The 23,001-nt window shown below is 41.5% G+C and overlaps 1 protein-coding gene across 1 annotated transcript in view; it reads left to right on the top strand.

Annotated features, from left to right (window-relative positions):
- Positions 1-23,001, top strand: part of Zswim5 (zinc finger SWIM-type containing 5) — a 117,168-nt gene that overhangs the window by 85,341 nt on the left and 8,826 nt on the right. Inside the window, exons 3-11 of the mRNA XM_042684923.1 lie at positions 2,921-3,069; positions 4,838-4,988; positions 11,237-11,416; positions 14,656-14,832; positions 16,245-16,391; positions 17,109-17,246; positions 19,321-19,581; positions 19,790-19,925; positions 22,251-22,408. Coding sequence (XP_042540857.1) covers positions 2,921-3,069; positions 4,838-4,988; positions 11,237-11,416; positions 14,656-14,832; positions 16,245-16,391; positions 17,109-17,246; positions 19,321-19,581; positions 19,790-19,925; positions 22,251-22,408 — 1,497 coding nt within the window. The remainder of the gene's footprint in view (positions 1-2,920; positions 3,070-4,837; positions 4,989-11,236; positions 11,417-14,655; positions 14,833-16,244; positions 16,392-17,108; positions 17,247-19,320; positions 19,582-19,789; positions 19,926-22,250; positions 22,409-23,001) is intronic.

Raw genomic sequence — 23,001 nt, 5'->3', positions numbered from 1 at the left:
GACAAGACTGTGAATGAATGACAGGGCCAGAACACAAAGGACTTTGAATGCAAGCTAAGAAACTGGGACTTGACGGTGTATTACTGAAGACTTTTGAGCAGAGAAGTTACATGATTAAAACTGTGCTTAGAATAAAACATAAAAGTAGCATATAGAGGATACCATAAACTAGATTTATATTTTTATAAGTATTTGTGGAATAAATGAATATATGACCCATCCTAATTTCCTAGAGAATAAGTTGCACTAAAAAAAGGTCAGCAGAAGAGCAGTCTTGTGATTTTACTTAAGTGGAACAACTGACATAGGGAGTCAAGGAAAAGATAGATATCTGGCTAAATTCGTATTCATGTGGCACAAGCCTGTAATCCTAGCAACTTGGGAGGTAGAGATGAGAAGATCATGGTTCAGGGCCATACTGGCATAGAAATTCAAAGACTGTCTCAGTCAGTGGCTGGTCAAGATAGTGCATGCCTGTTATCCCAGCAACAAAAGGAAGCACAAATAGAATGATTACAGTCCAAGCTGGCCTATACACAAAGTACGACCCTATAGCCAGGCGTGGAGGCTTACACCTGTAATCCTAGCTACTCAGGAGGCTGATATCTGAGGATCATGGTACAAAGCCAGCCTGGCAGGAAACTCTGTGAAACTCTTTTTTTTTTTTTTTTTTTTTGTCAGTCGTGCGGCCTGAATTCAGCCTGGGCGCTGTCCCTCAGCTCTTCCGCTCAAGGCCAGCTCTATACCATCTGAGCCATAGCATCACTTCTGTGAAACTCTTTTTTTTTTTTTTTTGGGGGGGGGGGGGTCCGGTTGTGGGGCCTGAACTCTGGGCCTGGGCACTGTCCCTCAGCTCTTCAGCTCAAGGCTAGCGTTCTACCACTTGAGCCACAGCGCCACTTCCAGCTTTTTTCTTTTTGCTTATGTGGTGCTGAGGAATCGAACCCAGGGCCTCATGCATGCAAGGCAAGCACTCTACCACTGAGCCACCTTCCCAGCCCCCCTGTGAAACTCTTTATCTCCAATAAACCACTCAGAAAATTGGAAATGGTGCTATGGCTAAAGTGCTAGCCTTGAGCGGAAGAGCTGAGGGACAGTGCCCAGGCCCAGAGTTCAAATCCCACTACCGACTTAAAAAAAATACAAGGATAGAATATAGGTTAGTGGTAAAATGCTTGAGGCCCTCGGCTTGGTCTCCAGCACCAAAAAAAGAAATGACAGGGGCCTGGGAAGGTGGCTCAGTGGTAGAGCGCTTGCCTTGCAATGCATGAGGCCCTGGGTTTGATTCCTCAGCACCACATAAGCAAAAAGAAAAAAGCTGGAAGTGGCACTGTGCCTCAAGTGGTAGAGCCCTAGCCTTGAGCTGAAGAGCTGAGGGACAGCGCCCAGGCCCAGAGTTCAGGCCCTATAACCAGACCCAAAAAGAAAGAAAGAAAGGAAGAAATGACAATTTTTTTTTTTTTTTTTTGTCAGTTGTGGGGCTTGAACTCAAGGCCTAGGCCCTGTCCTGTCCTGGAGCTCTTTTGCTCAAGGCTAGTGCTTTGAGCCACAGCTCCACTTCCAGAAATCAGCATTTTTAGTGTTAAAATAAAGACACCAGTGGCTCATGCCTATAATTTTAGCTACTCAGGAGGCTGAGATCTGAGGATCATGATTTGAAGACAGCTGGGGCAGGAAAGTTCATGAGACTCTTATCTACAGTTAACCACCAGAAAACTGGAAGTGGCCCTGTGGTTCAAAGTGGTAGAGTGCTAGCCTTGAGCAAAAAAGCTCAAAGACAGTGCACAGGCCCTAAGTTCAAGTTCCGTGACTGATAAAAAAATAAAAAAAAAGAATACAACAGCATAAATAGAAGGGATGCATAGGGACAAAGCATATGCAAAAAAGAGCAAGGCTTCTAAACTCTGTCTAGAATTGCCACTCGGAAGGTATTTCCCCAAAGTCAGCCATCTGGAAGCTCTAAAAACTCTGGGTTTCCCCATGACCGACTGATAAAACAAAAACAACAAACAAACAAACAAACAAACTGGGTTTTCATAGAGGCATGATTGGTTAGGTTATTGGTCATTGATCAACTTAACCTTCAGCCCTTTTCTCTTCCACTGAAGTTAGGATATGTGGCTGAAAAGTCACATAGAGTTAGGCTAAATAGAGTTAGGCTTCTTCACTCAAACTTCTTGAGGGCTTTGGACCTGTACTTCCCAATTCAGCTGTTTCAGCATATTCATGTAACCTTGAGGCCATATTTTAGCCAGATGTCATTTTTTTTCTAGTGAGAGCATAAACACCATTTCCAGGCAAACTGCTGGTAGACAGAATCGGAGCCTGTAAACAAAGTGAAGCTAGTGTTGCTAGACAGAGTCTGTACTGGGATGGACTAGCATAGAGTACCATTGTGTATTGGTACTATGTGCTGCTGCCATCAGAAAGTCTGAATAAAGCATGATCACCATTCTCGCCTTGCCTGGATTTTCCCCCCAATATTTTGCCCTGCTGTAATTGTAAGAGAACCACTACCAGTATTAAACCTGCCTTGGTGGACAGAGCCCATCCTGATGCTGTCTAGGTCTGCCTGTCAACTCATTCACATACTTAACACCTTGAAGATTCCAATGATTCTAGGATTATTTGCTGTGAAGTAGGTTAGTCCAAGTATGTATTTCACAGTATTACATGTAAATTCTCTTCTAGGCTTTTTCTTCCTTGGTGATATTCATATTACTTAGAAAATAATACAACTGTGAATGTGAAATGAGCATTAGATCTTTAGTTTCTTTAGGACCACACAGTTGACATATTAAAGCAGGACTAAATAAATACAGATAATTAAATAAAAACTTGAATTTTCTCATAAAGTTTCCTTCTTGCTGTGTAGTATGTGAATGTTCATGATACATTTCACCATGCCCATTTCTTACAGGTGCCCCTGACCCCACAGCTGGGGCCAGCATTGATGATGAGAACTGTTGGCATTTGGACGAAGAGCAGGTAAAAGAACAAGTGAAGCTCTTTCTTTCCCAGGGAGGTTACTATGGCTCTGGGAAGCAGCTCAACTCAATGTTTGCCAAGGTAAGATAGCAAAAGTGTTTGGTTTGTTTGTTTGTTTTAGACTTTAAGTAAACTAGGCTCAACACATTCTACCTTCATACCTTGTACCTAGTTTTCTTCTGTATTGAAACCTAGTGGATGAGGCTGAGCAGAAACAACCTGAGCAAGCAGCAGCAGGGAGCCCTTCTATCTCACCCTGGTGATCTTCCTTCTCCAGTCACTAAATGAGCTAGCATTGCTGGAGGATTTGAACGCGAGACTGCTTAAGTAAAAGTCTAGTTTCAACAGTGTCCCCAAAAAGACCTAGAATTCTGAAACGGAAGGCACACATGAGAAGATTCTTTTCTTTTTTTCCCCCATTTCCTTCCTTCCCTCTTCCTTCCCTCCATCTATCTCTCTCTTTCTTCTTCTTTCCCTTTTTTCATAACATCTTTAGAGAGATATACTTCATATATCATATAATTTAACCATTTAAAGTATACAATTCTGAAGCTGTAGCTCAGTGGTAGAGTACTTGCCTAGGCCCTGGGTTTGATCCTCAGACCTTCCAGAAACAAATAAAACAATAGTTTTGGGGTATATTCACAGATATATACAACCATCATCACTGTCAACATTTTTATCACTCAGAAAAAAGCCTCATACCTTTATCTATCACAGTCTTAGAATCTGTATCCCTCTCCCGAGTCCTCAGCAATTTCTAATATACTTTTTAATCTCTGTAAGTGTCCCTGTTCTGAACTTCTATATGAATATAATTATCTATGTAGTATGTCATCTTTTTGTGGCTGGCTTCTTTTTCTTAGCCTGTTGTCTTAAGGTTCATCTGTGTTGTGAAGGAATCAGTACATTTTTGTTATTGCTTTATGATTTGATCTCACCTCCTGCTTGCTAGGCCAGCACTCTACCACAGAGCCATACATTTAGTCATTTCTTGCACTGGTTATTTTGAGATAGGGTGTCATTTTTTGTCCAGGCCAGTACATGGACGCAGCATTTTTCCCATAAAGCTTCCTGTTGCCAGGTGCCAGTGGTTCATGCCTATAATCCTAGCTACTCAGGAGGCTAAGATCTGAGGATAATGGTTCAAAGCCAGCATAAGCAGGAAAGTCTGTGAGACTCTTATCTCCAATTAACCACCAGAAAAGCAGAAGTGGCACTGTGGCTCAAGTGATAGAGTACTCACCTTGAGCTAAGGAGCTTGGGTACAGTGCCTAGGCCCAGAGTTCAAGTCCCACGATTTACCAAAACAAAAAAGCTTCCTGTCATAGCCGAAATGGCAGATATGAGCTTCCATATCTAGCTTCTTCTGTTAAGATTGAGTCTAGAAAGTTTTCTGCCTGGTCTGGCATGGAACTGCAGTTCTTCTCAGCCTCCTAAGTACCTAGGTTTACAAGCATAAACCACCATACCTAGCTTCTTTCTACTGTATTTGTGTGGGTGTATGTGTTTGTGTCTACACACACACGTGCATGCGCGCACACACACACACACACACACACACACACACACACACACATGCATAAGTACCGATGTTAAACTCACGTTCAAGTCTTGAGCTTGATCAGCTTTCTTGCTTGTTACTGCACTCTACCACTTGAGCCATACTTCTAGTCCAACATCATGCTGGTTAATTGGAGACGGAGTCTCCTGGCTCCATCTTCAATTATCATCCAGGTGTCAGGCTCCTGAGTAGTTGGGATAACAGACATGAGCCACTAGCACCTGATTCCCTTTTACTTTTGTATGCTATGCCATCACCAGTCTCTTGTCCCTCCTTGCATACCAGGTTAGAGAGATGCTGCAGATGAGGGATTCCAATGGAGCCAGGATGTTGACACTTATAACTGAGCAGTTTATGGCTGACCCACGACTCACACTCTGGAGGCAGCAAGGAACAAGCATGACAGAGAAGTGCAGGCAGCTCTGGGATGAACTAGGTAAGTACCCATCTCCCAGAAGTGCTATGACCTGCCAGCTTGCTCTCTAGCACCAATATCCGTGAATATTTGCTATCAATGATTACATGGGGATGTTATGTCTGACTAGTAGAAGATTGTAAGTTCTACAAAGGCTACTGAGAGTAACTACAAACTCATTTTTGCTGTTTCTGCAGCATTGTACTTGGATGTTGGCATTAGTGTTCTGTTTCAGAGGTTAACTACATAGAAGCTTTTGCTGAAGGAAAACTTCTTCACCTGGCTTCTGTTGAATGACATTTGCCTAGATTTCCAAATACTTACCAGCCTTGAGCCTGCACTTCTGTGTGACTCTTAGCCAGACCTCTTTGACAAAAGATAGTTTCCAATACTTAGGATTTAGCCTTCCATTCTTTCTCTGTACTCCTTTATGAACTTTATTTTCAGATGTCATGGAATTAGAGTTTACTTATATGATGATCTCAACCATATCTTCTTCCATTCACTAAGTCCTTGTTCCATATTAGCAGTTTTCCATTGACCATTTTTGTTGGAAAGTCCAAAATAAATTGGAGCTTTCTATAAAATGAATTCTCATGAGTATGGCATAGATACTAACATTCTTTACCAAACTGATTTTCCAGCTATCATTTTCCTTTCATTTCCTGTATTTAGTCACCAACTCCATTTGATACCTTGACTTTTAAAATGAAAGTTAATGTTCATTTTCACTTTTTATTTCCATATTCACTCTCTGATTATTTGCCTTACAGCTTTTAGATTTGATTAGAACTGTAGCTTCTTGAATGGCCTCTCTAGGTTCTTAAGGTAGCCTCTTTGGTCATAATTTATCTTTTTTTATTCCTCTGCTTCATGGCCAGTTTTGTAATGCTAATACTTAGTTCCTCTCCCTTTTTCCAGAATCTTCCATACCCTAAATTCACCACCCATAGTCATGGCACTATTTGGGGGTTATACTGAAAAGATTATAACATAATATTCTAAAAGTTCTACTACAGTTCCTTCATACTTCTGGTATTCCAAGAACAAAACTTCCCACTCATAGAAAAGATTACAAGAAAATACTGCAGCTTGGGATTTTAGTGAGTTTTCCTGGACTGATGCATGTGTTTTTTATAGGCTGAAAATTTAAGAGTGTGGCTTCATGACACTTTGAGATTGTACCTGGTTACTTGAGGGCTGGTAAGCCTGGGTTTTTGGTTTGAAGGGGAAGTTTTTTGATATGATCTGAAGCATTCATGGGTTTGGAGTTCTTACTACTAATGAATAGGTATATTAATTACATGCTAATCTCTTTGTAAAAGATACACTCACATTGTTTTATATAATTCTTATAATAACCCTGTGAGGTATTTATATATTTATTGCAAAAAAAAACAGAGATAGATATGGTTATTTCTGAAAACAGAATAAAATAAAGAATTACAAGGTAGGCACTAGTGGCTTATGCCTCTAATCCTAGCTACTTAGGAGACTGAGATCTGAGGATCGTGATTCAAAGCTAGCTTGAACTGTTTTTTCTAATTGCCCACCAAAAATCCAAAAATAGAACCGTGACTCAAGTAGTAGAACACTAACCTTGAACACAAAAACTCAGAAACAGTACCCAGGCCTTGACTTTAATCAAGCCCCATTACCAACACACACACAAAAAGAATTACAGACCAACTGTCTCTGCTGCAATAATCAATAATCACACTTCCTAAAGTCTAAGAATGTTACATTATTATTCTGTAGTTACTGGTGAACTAATTGTGTCCAGGATTATAGGATCACAAAGTGTTAACAACTTGGAAACTGCTTCTAAATTATTTTCTTAGTACACATGAAATTCCTTTCCAGAGCAAGACATTAGCATCTCCATAGTTTCTTCAGGGTCACACATGAGTGAATGGTGACTCTAAATGACTCTAAATGGAAACTCCTATCTGTCTGACTCTAAGTCAAGCATCCTTCTGTAACAGGTCCCTCAATTTTGTTTTGTTATGCCTTTTATTCCCCTAAATAAATTGCATGTTCCTTAAGAATTGATACTAGCGGGCTAGGCATGTGACTTAGTGGTAGAGTACTTGCCTAGCATGCATGAAGCCCTTGGTTCGATTCCTCAGTACCACATAAAACAGAAAAGCCAGAAGTAGTGCTGTGGCTCAAGTTGTAGAGTGCTAGCCTTGAGCACAGAGGGGCTCAGAGACAGAGCCCAGGCCCTGAGTTCAAGCCCCAGAACTGGCAAAAAAAAAAAAAAAAAAAAAAGAATTTGACACTAGTCTTTTTCTTTTCTTTTTTTATTTTAATTTTTTATTGTTATTGTAAAGGTGATGTCAGAGGATTTACAGTTACCTAAATCAGATAATGAGTACATTTGTTTTCGTTTTTGTTTTTCTGGTCATGGGGCTTGAACTTAGGGTTTAGGCACTGTCCCTAAGCTCTTTTTGCTCAAAACTAGTGCTCTACCACTTTGAGCCACAACATCACTTCAGATTTTTGAGTGGTTAATTGGAGATACGAGTTTCACAGGGACTTTTCCACCCAGGCTGGCTTTGAACCATGATCCTCAGACCTAAGCCTACTAAAGTAGTATGAGCCACCAGTGCCTGGCATGAGTACATTTCTTTTCGGATAGTGTCGCCCTGATTTTTTTAAATAAGGACAGTTACTTTCATGATAGCTCTCCCCTTATAACCTCATTTACCATCATATTCAGGCTCTTTATTTTCTCCCACTGAAACTAGCCTTTTTCAAGTCTGATTGAAGCCTGAATATTGTAGAGTAATTTCTGTGTTGATCATATGATTGTAATGTGGACTTGGACCTTGGACTTGGACTTTTGGAACATAGGTAGGTGAGAAGTAAGCAGAACTGTCTACCAGAGTTTTTTGTTTGTTTGCTTTTGTGCCACTCCTGGAACTTGAACTCAGGGTTTGGGTATTGTTCTGAGCTTCTCTCTCTTTCTTTCTTTCTCTCTCTCTCTCTCTCTCTCTCTCTCTCTCTCTCTTTCTTTCTTTCTTTTAATGTTCATGGCTAGCACTCTACCACTTGAGCCACAGATTCACTTCTAGCTTTTTGGTGGTTAATTGGAGATAGAAGTCTCAAGGACTTTCCTGCCTGGGCTGGCTTTGAACCACGATCTTCAGATCTCGGCCTTCTGAGTAGCTAGGATTACAAGTGTAAGCCATTGGCTCCCAGCTTACCAGTGCTTTTTAAGTCCTTGTCAAATTCTTGAATTCATTATGAAATGCCTCATTTCTGACATTTTCATATCTAAGGAGGGTGTCAGATAATGAGTATATTTCCTTTCATACAGTGTCATCTGTTCCCTAGCTCTCAGTCCCTCCCTGCCATCTCTACCACAAGTTGTATAGGTCACCTTCATCAGTGTCGAGTGAGCTCCACTGCTTCACTTCTTTACACTTTTCCCCTCAAGTTCTGGGGATTTTTTTGTTTTTGCTGGTCCTGGGGCTTGAACTCAGGGCCAGGGCACTGTCCTTGACCCTCTTTGTGCTCAAGGCTAGTGCTCTACCACTTGAGTTACAGAGCCACTTCCAGCTTTTTTGTTTGTTGGTTTGTTGTTGTAATAGTTTATTGGAAATAAGAGTCTTATAGGGACTTTTCCTTGCTCAGGCTAGCTTTGAGCCATGATCCTTAGATCTTAGCCTCTTGAGTAACTAGGATTATAGGCATGAGCCACCAGTGCCTGGCTCTGAGAATAGTTTTTGCAAGCGTTTGTAGAGCCTAAAAATCTCACTACCTTAAGTTCCTGAACTAGAGAAAATAGAAGTAACCAGATAGGAAGTTTGTTCATCTCCCACCTATAAATCTATTTAGTTATCCATGTTATGCCCATATGTTGTTGTCTTCTGTTAAAATCCATTAAGTATCTCTGTTCTCTTAAAGGGCAATCTTTACATACCTACTTTAAGTTCTATCTCCTTTCCTCAAGAACTTTGCTTCTGAAATTTTCTCCTTTCTCTAGCATCACTAATTTTTCGCTTTACTGTGTCATTGCCATCAACACACAAATATTCTATATCTTCAGTCTCCCTCTCTCCCTCTTTCTCTTTCCCTCTTTTTCCTTCTCTCTCCCACTCCCCCCGCCCCAATACTGGGGGCTTGAACTCAGGGTCTCTCACTTCACTTGGCCTTTTGTACTCTGCCACTTAAGCCACACCTCCACTTACACTTTTTTAGCTAATCAGAAATAAAAGTGTCTTGGATGTGTCTACTTGGACTGGCTCTGGACCTGGATTCTCAGATCTCAACCTCCTGAGTAGAATTATAGGCTTAGCCACTGACACCTATCTTCAATCTCAAATTTCAGGAAAATGTTCCTCTGATGTTCCAACTATTCCCATACATCCATTTCCCAACTTCCCTATAAAGAATTACTTCTTGAAAAAGTTACCTGCAGTCATTCCTGCCATTGGCTCGCCTCTGTTCTCCCTTGAGTTCCAGATGAGTTTCTATTACCCTGAAGAAACATGTCAAAATAATCAATAACTTTCATATTGCCAAATACAATGATTATTTCTCAGGTCTCATCTTACTTGACCTCTCAATTTGCAATAAAGTTGACTATACTCTTCTTAAATTATCCTTCTATTGGTTTCCATTCAAGTACACCTTTTTTTTTTTTTTTTTTGTCGGTCATGGGGCTTGAACTCTGGGCTTGGGCACTGTCCCTGCACTCTTCAGCTCAAGGCGAGCGCTCTACTGCTTGAGCCACAGCACCACTTCCAGTTTTCTAGTGGTTTATTGGAGATAAGAGTCTCTCGGACTTTCCTGCTGGGGCTGGCTTTGAACTGCAATCCTCAGATCTCAGCCTCCTGAGTAGCTAGGATTACAGGTGTGAGCCACGGAGCCCAGCACCTTTTTTAGTTTCCTACATTCCTTAGTACTTTTCTCAGTCTCACTTGCAGGCTTCTCTGCCTTTCCTCATTTCTATATATTAGGTATCATACTGAAGCCCATTTCCTGTTGATATTTTCCATGTAAGTGCTTTCTTTTATTCCTATGATTGAAAACACCATACAAGTACAAATGAGTCTCAAACTTACATCTTTAAGAATTTGGGGGATAGCTCAATAGTAGAGCACACATAAAGCCCTGAGTTTGATCCCTAGCACCACCAAAAAATAAGCTTATATACCTACCCTTATCTTTTCCCTCTACTCTATACTGTGCCAGTTGCCAGACACTTCAAAGATACAACTCAAATTTAATATGGCTATGATAACATGCTTACTATTCTTGCCAAAATCTGGTTTTCCCTTTGATGTTCTAATTTCAGTACACATTAATTAATAATAATTAATGGGCTGGGCGCCGGTGGCTCATGCCTGTAATCCTAACTACTCAGGAGGCTGAGATCTGAGGATCACAGTTCAAAGCCAGCCCAGGCAGGAAAGTCTGTGAGACTCATCTCCAGTTAGCCACCAGAAAACCGGAAGTGGTGCTGTGGATCAAGTGGTAGACCCCTGGCCTTGAGCTGAAGAGCTCAGGGACAGACCAAGAGTTCAAGCCCCCCAACTGACCAAAAAAAAAAAAAAGGTTTCACAAACTTTCCTCCCAGGCTGGCTTCAAATGGCAATCCTCAGAGCTCCACCTCCTGAGTTGCTAGGATTACAAGTGTAAGCCACTGGCTCCTGGCTCCCAAATGGTTTTTAAACAAATTCATAAGTATCTAATTAATAAGACAGAAACTTTTTTTCAGTACTGGGGTTTGAACTCAGGTTATCATGCTTGCCAGATAAGTACTTTACCCCCCTGAGCCAAGCTCTCAGCTTTTTTGCTTTAGTTATTTTTCAGATAGGGTCTCATACATTTTTTGCCCAGGGCCATCTTTAGACCACAATCCTCCTACCTTTTTGTCCTAGGTAGCACACATAACGCTGTTGTTCTTTGAGATAGGGTCTCACTAACTTTTGCTTGGAGGGACTAGCCTCAAACCATGATATTCTTCTCTTTTATTCCCAAGTAGCTATGATTTCAGGTATAAACCACCATGTTCAGCTTAGAAAACTTATTCTCCCTGTTGATACTGATTTTGTTGTTGTTGCTCTTCAGTTTTGGTGCTGGGGATTAAACCCCAGGGTCTTATGCATGCTAAGTATACACTATTACTACTAATCTACCCCTCCAGCTGCCATTGCTTTGGAAAAATTTTCTACTACCCATAAAGTAAATCAAAACTTTAAGGCTTACATATACATTAAAGGTGAGATTTCAATAATATGAATTGCTTTATTTTTTAGGAGCATTATGGGTATGCATAATTTTAAACCCACACTGTAAGCTGGAAGAAAAATCCTGTTGGCTACAGCAACTACAGAAATGGAGTGACCTGGATATCTGTCCCTTAGAGGATGGAAACTATGGGCATGAACTGCCCAATATCACCAATGCACGTCCCCAGAGTGCCAGTCACAGTCCAGGTGAGACAAGTATACTTTTAGGCTCTTTGTGCCTAGAACTTCAGAATGTGGAGCCTCAGAACAATGGTGACTAGACAGCCTTTGTGAAAATTGTCATCCTCAGTTAAAAAAAAAAAAAAAAAAAAAAGCCTATTGTTTTATATTAAAATATCTTAAATAAGTGTAAACTTTTGTGTTTGACATTGAGGACGCTGCTCTTTACATCTAAAATGTCCTTGCAAGACCTGGAATAAAGTTCTAGAGCTCTCCACATGATTCCTGTCTACTTCTCAGATTCTGTGTTTAGTGAATCTTAATCTCAGTTTGGGTTAATTTGGGTAGTCACAAGACCTAATTCAAGGGAGAGATTGAGAGCCTATGAAAACATAAGTATCAAAAAACAAAACAAAACCAAAAACATAGGTATCAGCCAGGCACCTGTGGCTTACCACTGTAATCCTAGCTACTCAAGAGGCTACTCAGTAGGATCAGGGTTCAAAGCCAACGTAGGCAAGAAGGTCAGTAAGAATCTTATCTCCAGTTAACCACCAGAAAATCAGAAGTGGCACTGTGGCTCAAGTGGTAGAGTGCTAGCCTTGAGCTGAAGAACTGAGGGACAGTGCCCAGGCCCTGAGTTCAAGACCCATGACCAACAAAATAAAAAAACCAAAAAACATTAAATATCCTACCAACAGCCTCTCTTGCTAATTCTTTCTTTTTCTCTTTCTTCCTTTTCTTTCTTTTCTTCATTTCTTTACTTTTTCTGTTGCTCCTTTCTATAAAATTAATGGTTTATTTGTGATATTTCTGTACATGTACACAGAATTACCTTTGAAGAAATTTACCATTGCTCCCCTCCCATCTTCCCCCACTTTTCAAATATCATTTACTAGATTTCATTATTCTTACTCTGTATTCATGTGTGTATGTGTGTGTATATACATACACACACATACACACCATATTTTCTTTATACATTTATTGGTAGTGGAGTACCTCAGCTAATTCCATAGTTTGGCTCTTTGAACATAATGCAGGACTAGCACTAGCATACATACATACATTCACATACTGCATTCTTGATGATTGCCATTCTGACTACAATAAGGTAGTTTTATTTGTACTGTCTTTTTTACTAAAGATGTTGAATATTGTTGTTCTGTTTCTTTCTTTGTTTTTCCTCATTTTTTAATTATTTTATTTTATTTTTTTTGCCGGTCACAGGGCCTGAACTCTGGGCCTGGGCACTGTCCCTCAGCTCTTCAGCTCAAGGCTAGCGCTCTACCACTTGAGCCACAGTGCCACTTCCAGCTTTTTCTGCTTATGTGGTGCTAAGGAATCGAACCCAGGGCCTCATGCATTTTTTTTTTTTTGGGGCAGTATTAGGGCTTGAACTCGGGGCTCACCATTGCTACAAAATTGCTCTGCCAGCCATGTCCTGGTGGCTCATGCCTGTAATCCTAGCTACTCAGAAGACTGAGACCTGAGGATGGCAGTTTAAAGCATGCATGGGCAGGAAAGTCTGCAAGACTTAACTCCAATTAACCACTAGAAAACTGGAAGTGGTGCTATGGCTCAAGTGGAAGAGTACTAGCCTTGAGCAAAAAGAGCTTAGGGATAGTGCACAGACCCCAACCAAGTTCAAGCCCCATGACCAACAAAAAGAAAAGAAGAAAAAAAGAAAGAAAAGAAAAGTTCTCTGCCAATTATGTTGTATCTTTAGCCACTCAAATTTTTTATAATGCAGACATTTAGTTAGGGTGATGTCCTGAAAACATTACATTGTTGTTCTTGGTTTTTTTCATCTAACTCAGTCTATAAATGTTGGTATTGGATTGTTTTTGCCTCATTGCTTCTACCATTTTCTTCCTTTTTTTTTTTTTAAAGGGTCTCACATTGCCCCTGACCCAAGTGATTCTGCTTGAGCCTCCCAACAGTTGAGACTATAGATACATACCACCACACCACACCCAACTGTTTAATTTTTTTGCGGGGGGAGAGGAGGGAGGAGGAAGCGGTTAATTACAGAACTTGAACTTAGGGCCTGGGCCATGTCACTGAGCTCTTCTGCTCAAGGCTAGTGCTCTACCACTTTGAGCCACAGCGCCACTTCTGGTTTTCTGGTGGCTAATTGGAGATAAGAGTTTCATAGTCTTTCCTGCTGTCTTTGAACCAGGATCCTCAGATCTCAGCTTCCTGAGTAGCTAGGATTATATGTGTGAGCCACCAGCACTGGCTTAAACATTATTTTATTAGATATCATTCTATGTAAAAATATTTTTGCAGGGCTGGGAAGGTGGCTTAGTGGTAGAGTGCTTGCCTAGTATGCATAAAGCCCTGGGTTTAATTCCTCAGTATCACATAAGCAGAAAAGGCCAGAAGTGGCACTGTGGCTCAAGTGGTAGAGTGCTAGCCTTGAGCAAAAGAAGCTCAAGGACAGTGCCCAGGTCAAGTTCAAGCACCAGGACTGGCAAAAATAAATACAATGATGGTGATGATGATGATGGACACCAGTGGTTCACACCTGTAATCCTAGCTACTCAGGATGCTGTGATCTGAAGATCATGCTTCAAAGCCAGCATGGGCAAGAATGTCAGTGAGAATCTTATCTCCAATTAACCACCAGAAAACCAGAAGTGGCACTATGGCTCAAGTGGTAGAAATTCAGAAATTTTTTTCTGAAGCAAAATCACATATTAACATTCAATGGGAAATCAAATTAATTTTTTGCCCATTTTGTCAACTTTTCTTATTGGGGAATAGGACTATAAATTTCTAAAGGTACCAGAATATACACAGCTTTAGCTCTTTTTCAACTTTTACTTAGTTACTTGTGGTGTTTGTTGGGTCTTGTTACATTTGTGCTTTGTGTCAAAGTATTAACTCAGTATGTAGCCCAGGAGAGCCTGGAACTCATAATCATCCTGTATCAATCTCCTGAGTAATTCAGTAGAAACCCTTAATCTGATAAGGGTCATACTGTAAGTGATACATTATGGATTAGTCAGGGAAATTAGCTGCTTGCTTCTCTCTTCCTTTGACACATTATTGAGTATCTGAGCACCACTGCCTTTAGAGGAAGGCAACCATAGGTTTCTGTATAAAGGTTCACTCACCCAGTAAGGATGATACCTGGACACAATGGTTAGTCTCTCATTGCTCTCATTCTTTTCTTCTGGCCCGTCTCACACACTAAAGACTCAGGGCTTAGAATTTCAGATTAGCCAACATTGTACTACTACATTTTTTTCTTTCCCCAGACACCTTATCCCAACCAAGACGAACAGTGTTTACTAGAGCCATTGAAGGCCGTGAATTACACTGGCAGGACAGCCACCTACAGCGAATAATCAGCAGTGATATATATATAGCTCCTGTCTGTCAGCAGGAAAATGAGCAACTACTCTTTAATTCTCATGGTCAGCCACTGTGGCTTGGTAAGTCTAACCATATTCTACTATAAGAATTTCAGAGCCAGGTGCTAGTGGCTCATACCTGTAATCCTAGCTACTCAGGTATCTGAGATCTGAGAATGGAGATTTGAAGCCAGCTCGGGCAGGAAAGTCAGTGAGACTCTTATCTCCAATTAACTTCTCAAAAAGCTGGAAGTAGAGCTGTGGTTCAAGTGGTAGAGCACCAGTCTTGAGCCAAAGAATTGAGGGACAGTGCCCAGGATCATCATCATCATCATCATCATCAATAATAATAATAATAATTTCAGGGCCCAACATCACCTCATACTAGACCCAAATAAGCAACACCAGCTACAGTTTGGACAGTTTTCACACAACTCTTTTGAGGCTTTTACTACCAACTCAGGATATGTATTTGAAGTGTAAGCTGTTTGCCTATGCATTTAGCTGAGTTACAGTAACTTCAAATCAGAATTCATATACTGTCCCCTAAGCTTGGGGAGGATAAAGGAATGAATACATCTCAAAGTATTTTTGAGTATTAACAGAGCTATTAGACATCATTTTACACTCTAATTATCAACAGTTACCAAACAACATTATATTCTCTGAATTGTACTTTTTGCTTAAAAAGTACTAAGTTAAAAAACTTACCTTGGGGTGGGGGAGATGGGAAGGGATGGGAAGGGGAAACAAAGGAGAAGGCAACAATGCTTGATAAGAAATGTACTCATTATCTTGCCCATGTAATTGTAACCCCTCTGTACGGTATTTTCACAATAAAAATAAATAAATTAAATTTAAAACAAACTTACCTTATTCTGTAACTAGGACACACTCTACATTTGTCACCAAACTTGTCCTTTCCTCTTTCTCATCTTCATACTTTATAGTAGGATAGAACTGTTCCATCCTGAGTTTAAGACTTCCTCTGAAATAGTTTGTGGCTTATTATCATTCTGCCTTTGACTTTGTTACAGAACACCCACTCCAAAATAAACATTCTCTTAAAAATACTCATTTTCTATATAGATTTCCATCATTTTTGTCTAGTTTCCTACTTCCATCCCTCTCCCCATATTTTTATCTTTCCCAAACTCTTGTTTGGGAATATCTTTGTCTCTTTCTTAAAAGCTTTGACAAACTGTGAGTTACTATCTGAAGTTCCCTGTGATCAGTATTCACAGATACTGCATTTTATTTAGTGTGTATTCCTTCTGTGCTATACCATTACACTGAGGCTTCAAAGTAGTTCTTTCAAGGTAGTACCTGTGACTTTTTTATATTTTTGAAGATAAAATACAATTCCTGTTATAAATTAGAATATATAAGGTTGAATTTGAGGAATTGGACTAAATACAAACTTCCTTTGCCAAGCACGAGTTCTTCAGATTTGAAATGTTAACTAAATCAAGTATTTTTTTCTTACCTGGTAGAGCATGTGCCTACAGCTTGTGCTCGAGTTGATGCCCTGCGTTCTCATGGTTATCCAAAAGAGGCCCTCAGGCTCACAGTGGCCATTATTAATACTTTGAGATTACAGCAGCAGCGGCAACTAGAAATCTACAAGCATCAAAAGAAAGGTATAGTGATCTAATTTAGTTAAGACTACTGATAATAAACAACCTCAAGGAATAGACTATTAACCTAATTTTCATTGTCATTTTGTGGCAGAAGCTGGGAAAATCCAAGTAATTCTGTCTTCTATGGGGAATACCTTCATATCTGTATGAATCTCAGTTTTATCATATGTAAAATAGAAACAAGCATGATACTTGTCTGACTCCACCATACAAATGAAAAGCCCATTAAACTCTGGTATGGAAAGATCCTTCTTAAGCATATATTCACATAATATACAATACCAGTAGTCAATATAAATTCATACCACAACACCTTGAAGCTGGCTGAGAGCTATAAGATCCTATTACCAAAAGCAAGTCAATAAGGGGAGCTTTTTCTTTTTTTTCTTTCTTTCTTTCTTTTTTTTTTTGTTGGTTGTGGGGCTTGAACTCTGGGCCTGGGCGCTGCCCCTCAGCTCTTCAGCTCAAGGCTAGAGCTCTACTACTTGAGCCACAGTGCCACTTCTGGCTTTTTCTGCTTATGTGGTGCTGAGGAATCGAACCCAGGGCCTCATGCATTCGAGGCAAGCACTCTACCACTGAGCCACCTTCCCAGCCCAAGGGGAGCTTTTCTTTTACTCTAGGGTCAAGGTCTGAATGAGACTGATGAGACCAAAGCCGGAAAAATGAATAATAAACTTCTATTATTGTCTAAAACTTTGAACCTCTTATTTCCAGAACTGTTGCAGCGAGGAACCACAACAATCACAAACCTGGAGGGCTGGGTGGGCCACCCTCTTGATCCTATTGGCTGTCTGTTTCTCACTCTGACGGAGGCCTGCCGCCTGAATGATGATGGCTATATGGAAGTGTCAGGTACAAGAGTCAACCCAAGAAGCTAGGACTCCACTAGCAGTCCTCTCTTCCCTGTAAAACTCAGTTCTACCCCTCTTGAAGCCCTTTTTTTCCATTTCATTCAAAGGATACCTGCTTCCTCTCTTTCCCACTTTCCTTCCCCTCTTTGGTCTGACCTTGTCCTGCTTTCCTATTTTACCTTATCATCTTTCTTGGATCTCTCTTTACCATGAATGCCTTAAGAATGTAGTCCAGGGCTGGGAATATGGCTTAGTGGTAGAGTGCTTGCCTAGCACACATGAAGCCCTGGGTTCCATTCCTCAGCACCAAATAGGTGGAAAAGGCTGGAAGTGGTATTGTGGCTCAAATGGTAGAGCACTAGCCTTGAGCTGAAGAGCTGAGGGACAGCGCCCAGGCCCAGATTTCAAGCCCTACGACCAACCAAAAAAAAAAAAAGGTAGTCCAAGGGGAATAAAAAGGATTACAGGAAGTTCAAGAGTCAGAAGCCAGAACTTCAGAGCAATCTGGAACTAGGCAAGAACTTCCATGAAGAATGTGTATGTCCACAGATACAGTGGCTCATGCCTATAATCCAGCTACTTGAGAGTCAGAGATCAGAAATACCATGATTCGAGATCAGTCCAGGCAGAAGAGTTAGTGAAACCCCTATCTCAACCAATAGTTCACATCTGTCATTGCCTGTTTAGGAGAGCATAGGTAGGAAAATCACAATTTTGAGGCTTTGGGCAAAAAGCAAGACTGTATAGAAAAATAACATAAAATAAAAAAGATTGGAGTTGTGGAGGGTGAGGCTGAGTTTAAATTCCAGTATTGAGGAAAAAGGAGAGAGAGAAAAAGAATGTATATATCAAACTGGGTATGTTGAATCCCAGCTACTAGAGAGGCTGAAGCTGGAGAATCATTTAAGCCCAGTCAGGCCAGCTCCATTGTTTCTTCATAGTAAAACTGTGGGGCTTGTGTGGTGTGTGTCCGTGTGTCTGTGTGTGTCTGTGTCTGTGTCTGTATATGCCAGTTGAGGAAGAGGAGGAGGAGGGGGGAGGGGGAGGGGAAGGAGGGAAGAGGAGGGGGAGGAGGAGGAAGAGGAATTTTTAGTCTTGAACCAGGAGAAGGAAGAGGAGGAGGAGGAGGAGGGAGGAACTATTAGTCTGAGGAGGAGGGGGGGAGGAGGGGGGGAGGAGGCGGGGGGGGGGGAGGAGGCAGAGGAGGAGGAGGAGGAGGAAGAAGAATTATTAGTCTTGAACCAAGCTTGGGGCTGCTCTTATCTTTCCTCTGATCCTCTGCATATATGATCAGTATCTTTATTTTATTTTATCCAGACAATAACATTTTTAGCCTTAAAAATCTTAGGCTGCCAGGCACCAGGGGCTCACACCTGTAATCCTAGCTACTAAGGAGACTGAGATCTGAGGATAGTGGTTCAAAGCCAGCCCAGGCAGGAAAGTCCATGAGACTCTTACCTCCAATTAACCACCAGAAAACCAGAAATGGCACTGTGGCTCAGGATAGAGTGCTCACCTTGAGCTGAAAAGCTCAGGGACAGCTCCCAGGCCGGACTTCAAGCCCTACAACCAACCAAAAAACAAAAAAACAAGCCCTTAGGCTGCATTGGCATATACCTAGCTTCTTCCAATGTCAAACTCTAGAAATACATAGAGCAATAATATAGTCTCATCATTTTAAGGTGCTCACAGTGTAGTGAAAAAGACAGATACAGAAATAATTATGACATTGTATATGTGCCAGAACACAATTAGATTTCATACTTTCCCAACTAGCCCAACCAAAACATATATTATGATGGGGGTAGGAATTTTGTGGCTCTGTGTAACCTTTTCTCAGTGTATTTTCCTTACTATGATGAGTTGACTTATCTTCTGTAATATCTAAATTTTTAGTGAAAGTAATAGAAAGTTTATTAAGAAAAGAATATACTTTCACTACCCTGAAAGTGTGTCATCTCTACAATGAGAATGACTATAAAAGCTGTTAAATAGAAGGTATTCCAAAATAGGAGAAATAGAAGGACATAAGAATCTATTACTTATCTAAAGAATCTGGTGTTTATTGCCCTCAGATATAAATGAAAGCAGACTCCCTGTGTACCAGCATGTACCTGTTGCATCAGGCTGCCCAAACAGTGGTGAGTCCTACCTGTCATTGGCCCTGGAAGTTGCTCTGATGGGCATGGGTCAACAAAGGGTAATGCCTGAAGGCCTATACGCACAAGACAAGGTGTGCCGTAATGAGGAGCAACTTCTAAGCCAACTCCAAGAGCTGCAGCTAGATGATGAGCTAGTACAAACATTACGGAAACAGTGCATCTTACTGCTGGAAGGTAAGTAAAGAACTATTATCTCAGTATTTTGGCTATAACTAGACTTCCCTCTCTAGAAGAGGTCAAGTATAGCAGCACATATGACATTAATATGTGATGAAAGTTCCCATGGCTAGCAAACACACATAGGACCCTGAAGTTCCCAAGTCTAGGCTAGCAAATGGAAGCATACAGATAAATAACTGGCTGGTTTATCTTCTTCCTGCAGGAGGCCCCTTCAGCGGGCTAGGAGAAGTCATCCACCGAGAGAGTGTTCCCATGCATACCTTTGCCAAGTATTTGTTCTCAGCTCTGCTGCCTCATGACCCAGATCTATCCTATAAATTAGCCTTACGTGCCATGAGGTGGGTAGCCCATTTCTAGGCCAGTTGCCTCCATTTCTCTCTTTCTTTGCTTATCCTATTTTTCCTTTTTCTTTTTTTTTTTTTTTTTTTGACTAGTCCTGAGGCTTGAACTCAGAGTCTGGCTACTGTCCCTTAGCTTTTGTGCTCAAGGCTAGCACTCTGCTACTTGAGCCACAGCTCCATTTATGGCTTTTTGGTGCCTAGTCAGAGATAAGAGTTTCCCTGCCCAGGCTGGCTTTGAGCTTCCTTAGATCTCAGCTTCCTAAGTAGTTAGGATTACACATGAACCATCAGCACCTGGCTCCTACTTTATTTTCTCTCCCTCTTTGTTTATTCTGATGACTTCTTACTAAGCCTACCTCATTATGGCTATTATTTTCATACTACAATTCCTATCTGAAATTCCTCGTTTATGAACCACTTGGCCTCATAGCTATACTCATTGTACCTTGCCTAAGAAGCCCCTGAGATATTAATAGATATAGAATACTAAAGATCTGAGTCTGGGCTGGGAAGGTGGATTGGTGGTAGAGTGCTTGCCTTGCATGCATGAGGCCCTGGATTCGATTCCTCAGCACAACATAAGCAGAAAAAGCCAGAAGTGGCACTGTGGCTCAAGTGGTAGAGCAGTGGCCTTGAGCTGAAGAGCTGAGGGACAGCACCCAGGCCCAGAGTTCAGGCCCCACAACTGACAAAAATAAATAAATAAAGATTTGAGTCTTTCTGTTTTGAAGTCATGCAGCTGAAAAGATGTTTGAGCTCTTTAATAAATCAGCTGAGTCACAGTTCCTGATTCAAGTCTCCAGAGGAAGTAGAGATAAGTATGTGTACCTCAAGACTGGGAAACAGTGAACTATGGGAATCTTGTTTCCAAATGAATATAGGATTCTTGATCTGGGATACAGCAGAAAATATAGAAGAGTTTTAGACCATAAGACTCAGAAGGGGCCAGGTACCGGTGGCTCATGCCTATAATCCTAGCTACTCAGGAGGCTAAGATCTGAGGATCATGGTTCAAAGCCAACCCAGGCAGGAAAGTCTGTGAGACTCTTATCTCCAGTTAATCACCAGAAAACTGGAAGTGGCACTGTGGCTCAGGTGGTAGAGCACTAGCCTTGAACTGAAGAGCTCAGGGACAGAGCCCAGGCCCAGAATTCAAGTCCCACAACTGACAAAAAAAAAAAAAATGACTAAGATGGGTCTGGGAATGGGAATGTGGCTTAGTGGTAGAGTGCTTGCCTAGCATGCCTGAAGCCCTGAGTTCAACTCCTCAGTTTCACATACACAGAAAAAGCCATAAGTGCCTCTGGGGCTCCAGTGGTAGAGTGCTATCCTTGAGCTAAAGAAGCTCAGGGACAGTGCCCAGGCCCTGAGTTCAAGCCCCAGGACTGACAAAAAAACAAAAAACAAGACTAAGAGGACTCTCAGCTAAAAAGAAAATTCCTTGGCATGCTTCCCCCCACTCCCCAATTGTGGTGCTTGAACACTGGGCCTGGGCGCTGTCCCTGTGCTCTTCAGCTCAAGGCTAGCGCTCTACTACTTGAGCCACAGCGCCACTTCCAGTTTTTTGGTTCTTAACTTGAGATAAGAGTCTCAGACTTAGCCGGGCGCCAGTGGCTCACGCCTGTAATCCTAGCTACTCAGGAGGCTGAGATCTGAGAATCGCGGTTCAAAGCCAGCCCGGGCAGGAAAGACTGTGAGACTCCTATCTCCAATAAACCACTAGAAAACCAGAAGTGGCGCTGTAGCTCAAGTGGTAGAGCGCTCGCCTTGAGCTAAAGAGCTGAGGGACAGCGCCCAAGCCCAGAGTTCAAGCCCCATGACCGACAAAAAAAAAAAAAGAGTCTCAGACTTGGGGCTGGGAAGGTGGCTCAGTGGTAGAGCACTTGCCTTGCATGCCTGAGGCCCTGGGTTCAATTCCTCAGCACCACATAAGCAAAAAGAAAAAAGCCGGAAGTGGCACTGTGGCTCAAGTGGTAGAGTGCTAGCCTTGAGCTGAAGAGCTGAGGGACAGTGACCAGACCTAGAGTTCAGGCCCCACGACTGGACCCAAAAAAAAAAAAGTCTCAGACTTTCCTGCTTTGGCTGGTTTTGAACTGCGATTCTCAGATCTCAGACATGAGCCACCAGCTTGGCATGCTTTTTAAAATAGCCAGGCTCTTGACACTTTTCAAATCCATTTGCAGTGGAAACTATTCAGCTTGGGTTTTTGCAAGTGTTCAAACACTTGCCTCACATGTAGTACCATAGGCTTAACAACCTTCAAAGTTCTTCCCTTATCCCAGTATCTAGATGATGGCTAACAATCTTCCTTGATTTTTCTAGGTTGCCTGTTCTAGAAAACTCAGCTTCTACAGGTGACAGTTCACACCCTCACCATATGGTGTCTGTAGTACCCAGTCGTTATCCTCGCTGGTTCACACTTGGACACTTGGAATCACAGCAGTGTGAACTAGCCTCCACCATGCTGACTGCTGCCAAAGGTAAATATAGACATTAGACTCCAAAACCACCACTGTGCCTTCCTACCCAGGGCCTATCAAGAACTTGGCTTGCAGTCTCTTGAAGAAGAGAAGCTAACTGGGCACTGCTGGCTCATGCTTGTAATCCTAGCTACTAAGGAGGCTGAGATCTGAAGATCCTGGTTCAAAGCCAGCCCGGGCAGGAAAGTTCATGAGACTCTAATCTCCAATTAACCACCAGAAGACTGGAAGTGGCGCTGTGGCTCAAGTGGTAGAGAGCTAGCCTTGAGCTGAAGAGCTCAGGGACAATGCCCAGGCCCAGAGTTTGAGCCCCACGGCCAGCCCAAAAAAAAAAAAGGAAGAGAAGCTATTTGTTTTTTACAATTTAGCAGGTAGGGATCCTCATGTTAATTGGGTCCAAACCAAAAGATTACCCTAATTACTAATTGTAAGATCCCGAGTACGAGAATCAACTGATCTTCAAGTTAACTTTTAAGCATAATCTTTTATAAGATAGTGTTTACTTTTCCAGGTCTTAATCTTATACTAAAGTACTGAACATTTTATGTAAATTATTGAATACTGTATTGAGAGTGGAAAATCATAAAGTTGAA

This window comes from Dipodomys spectabilis, unplaced genomic scaffold, assembly GCF_019054845.1.
Source record: "Dipodomys spectabilis isolate Male_0828 unplaced genomic scaffold, ASM1905484v1 ptg000002l, whole genome shotgun sequence".
Taxonomy (NCBI): Eukaryota; Metazoa; Chordata; class Mammalia; order Rodentia; family Heteromyidae; genus Dipodomys; species Dipodomys spectabilis.
Note: the sequence above shows the minus strand (reverse complement) of the source record. Positions and strands in the feature narration are given on the sequence as shown.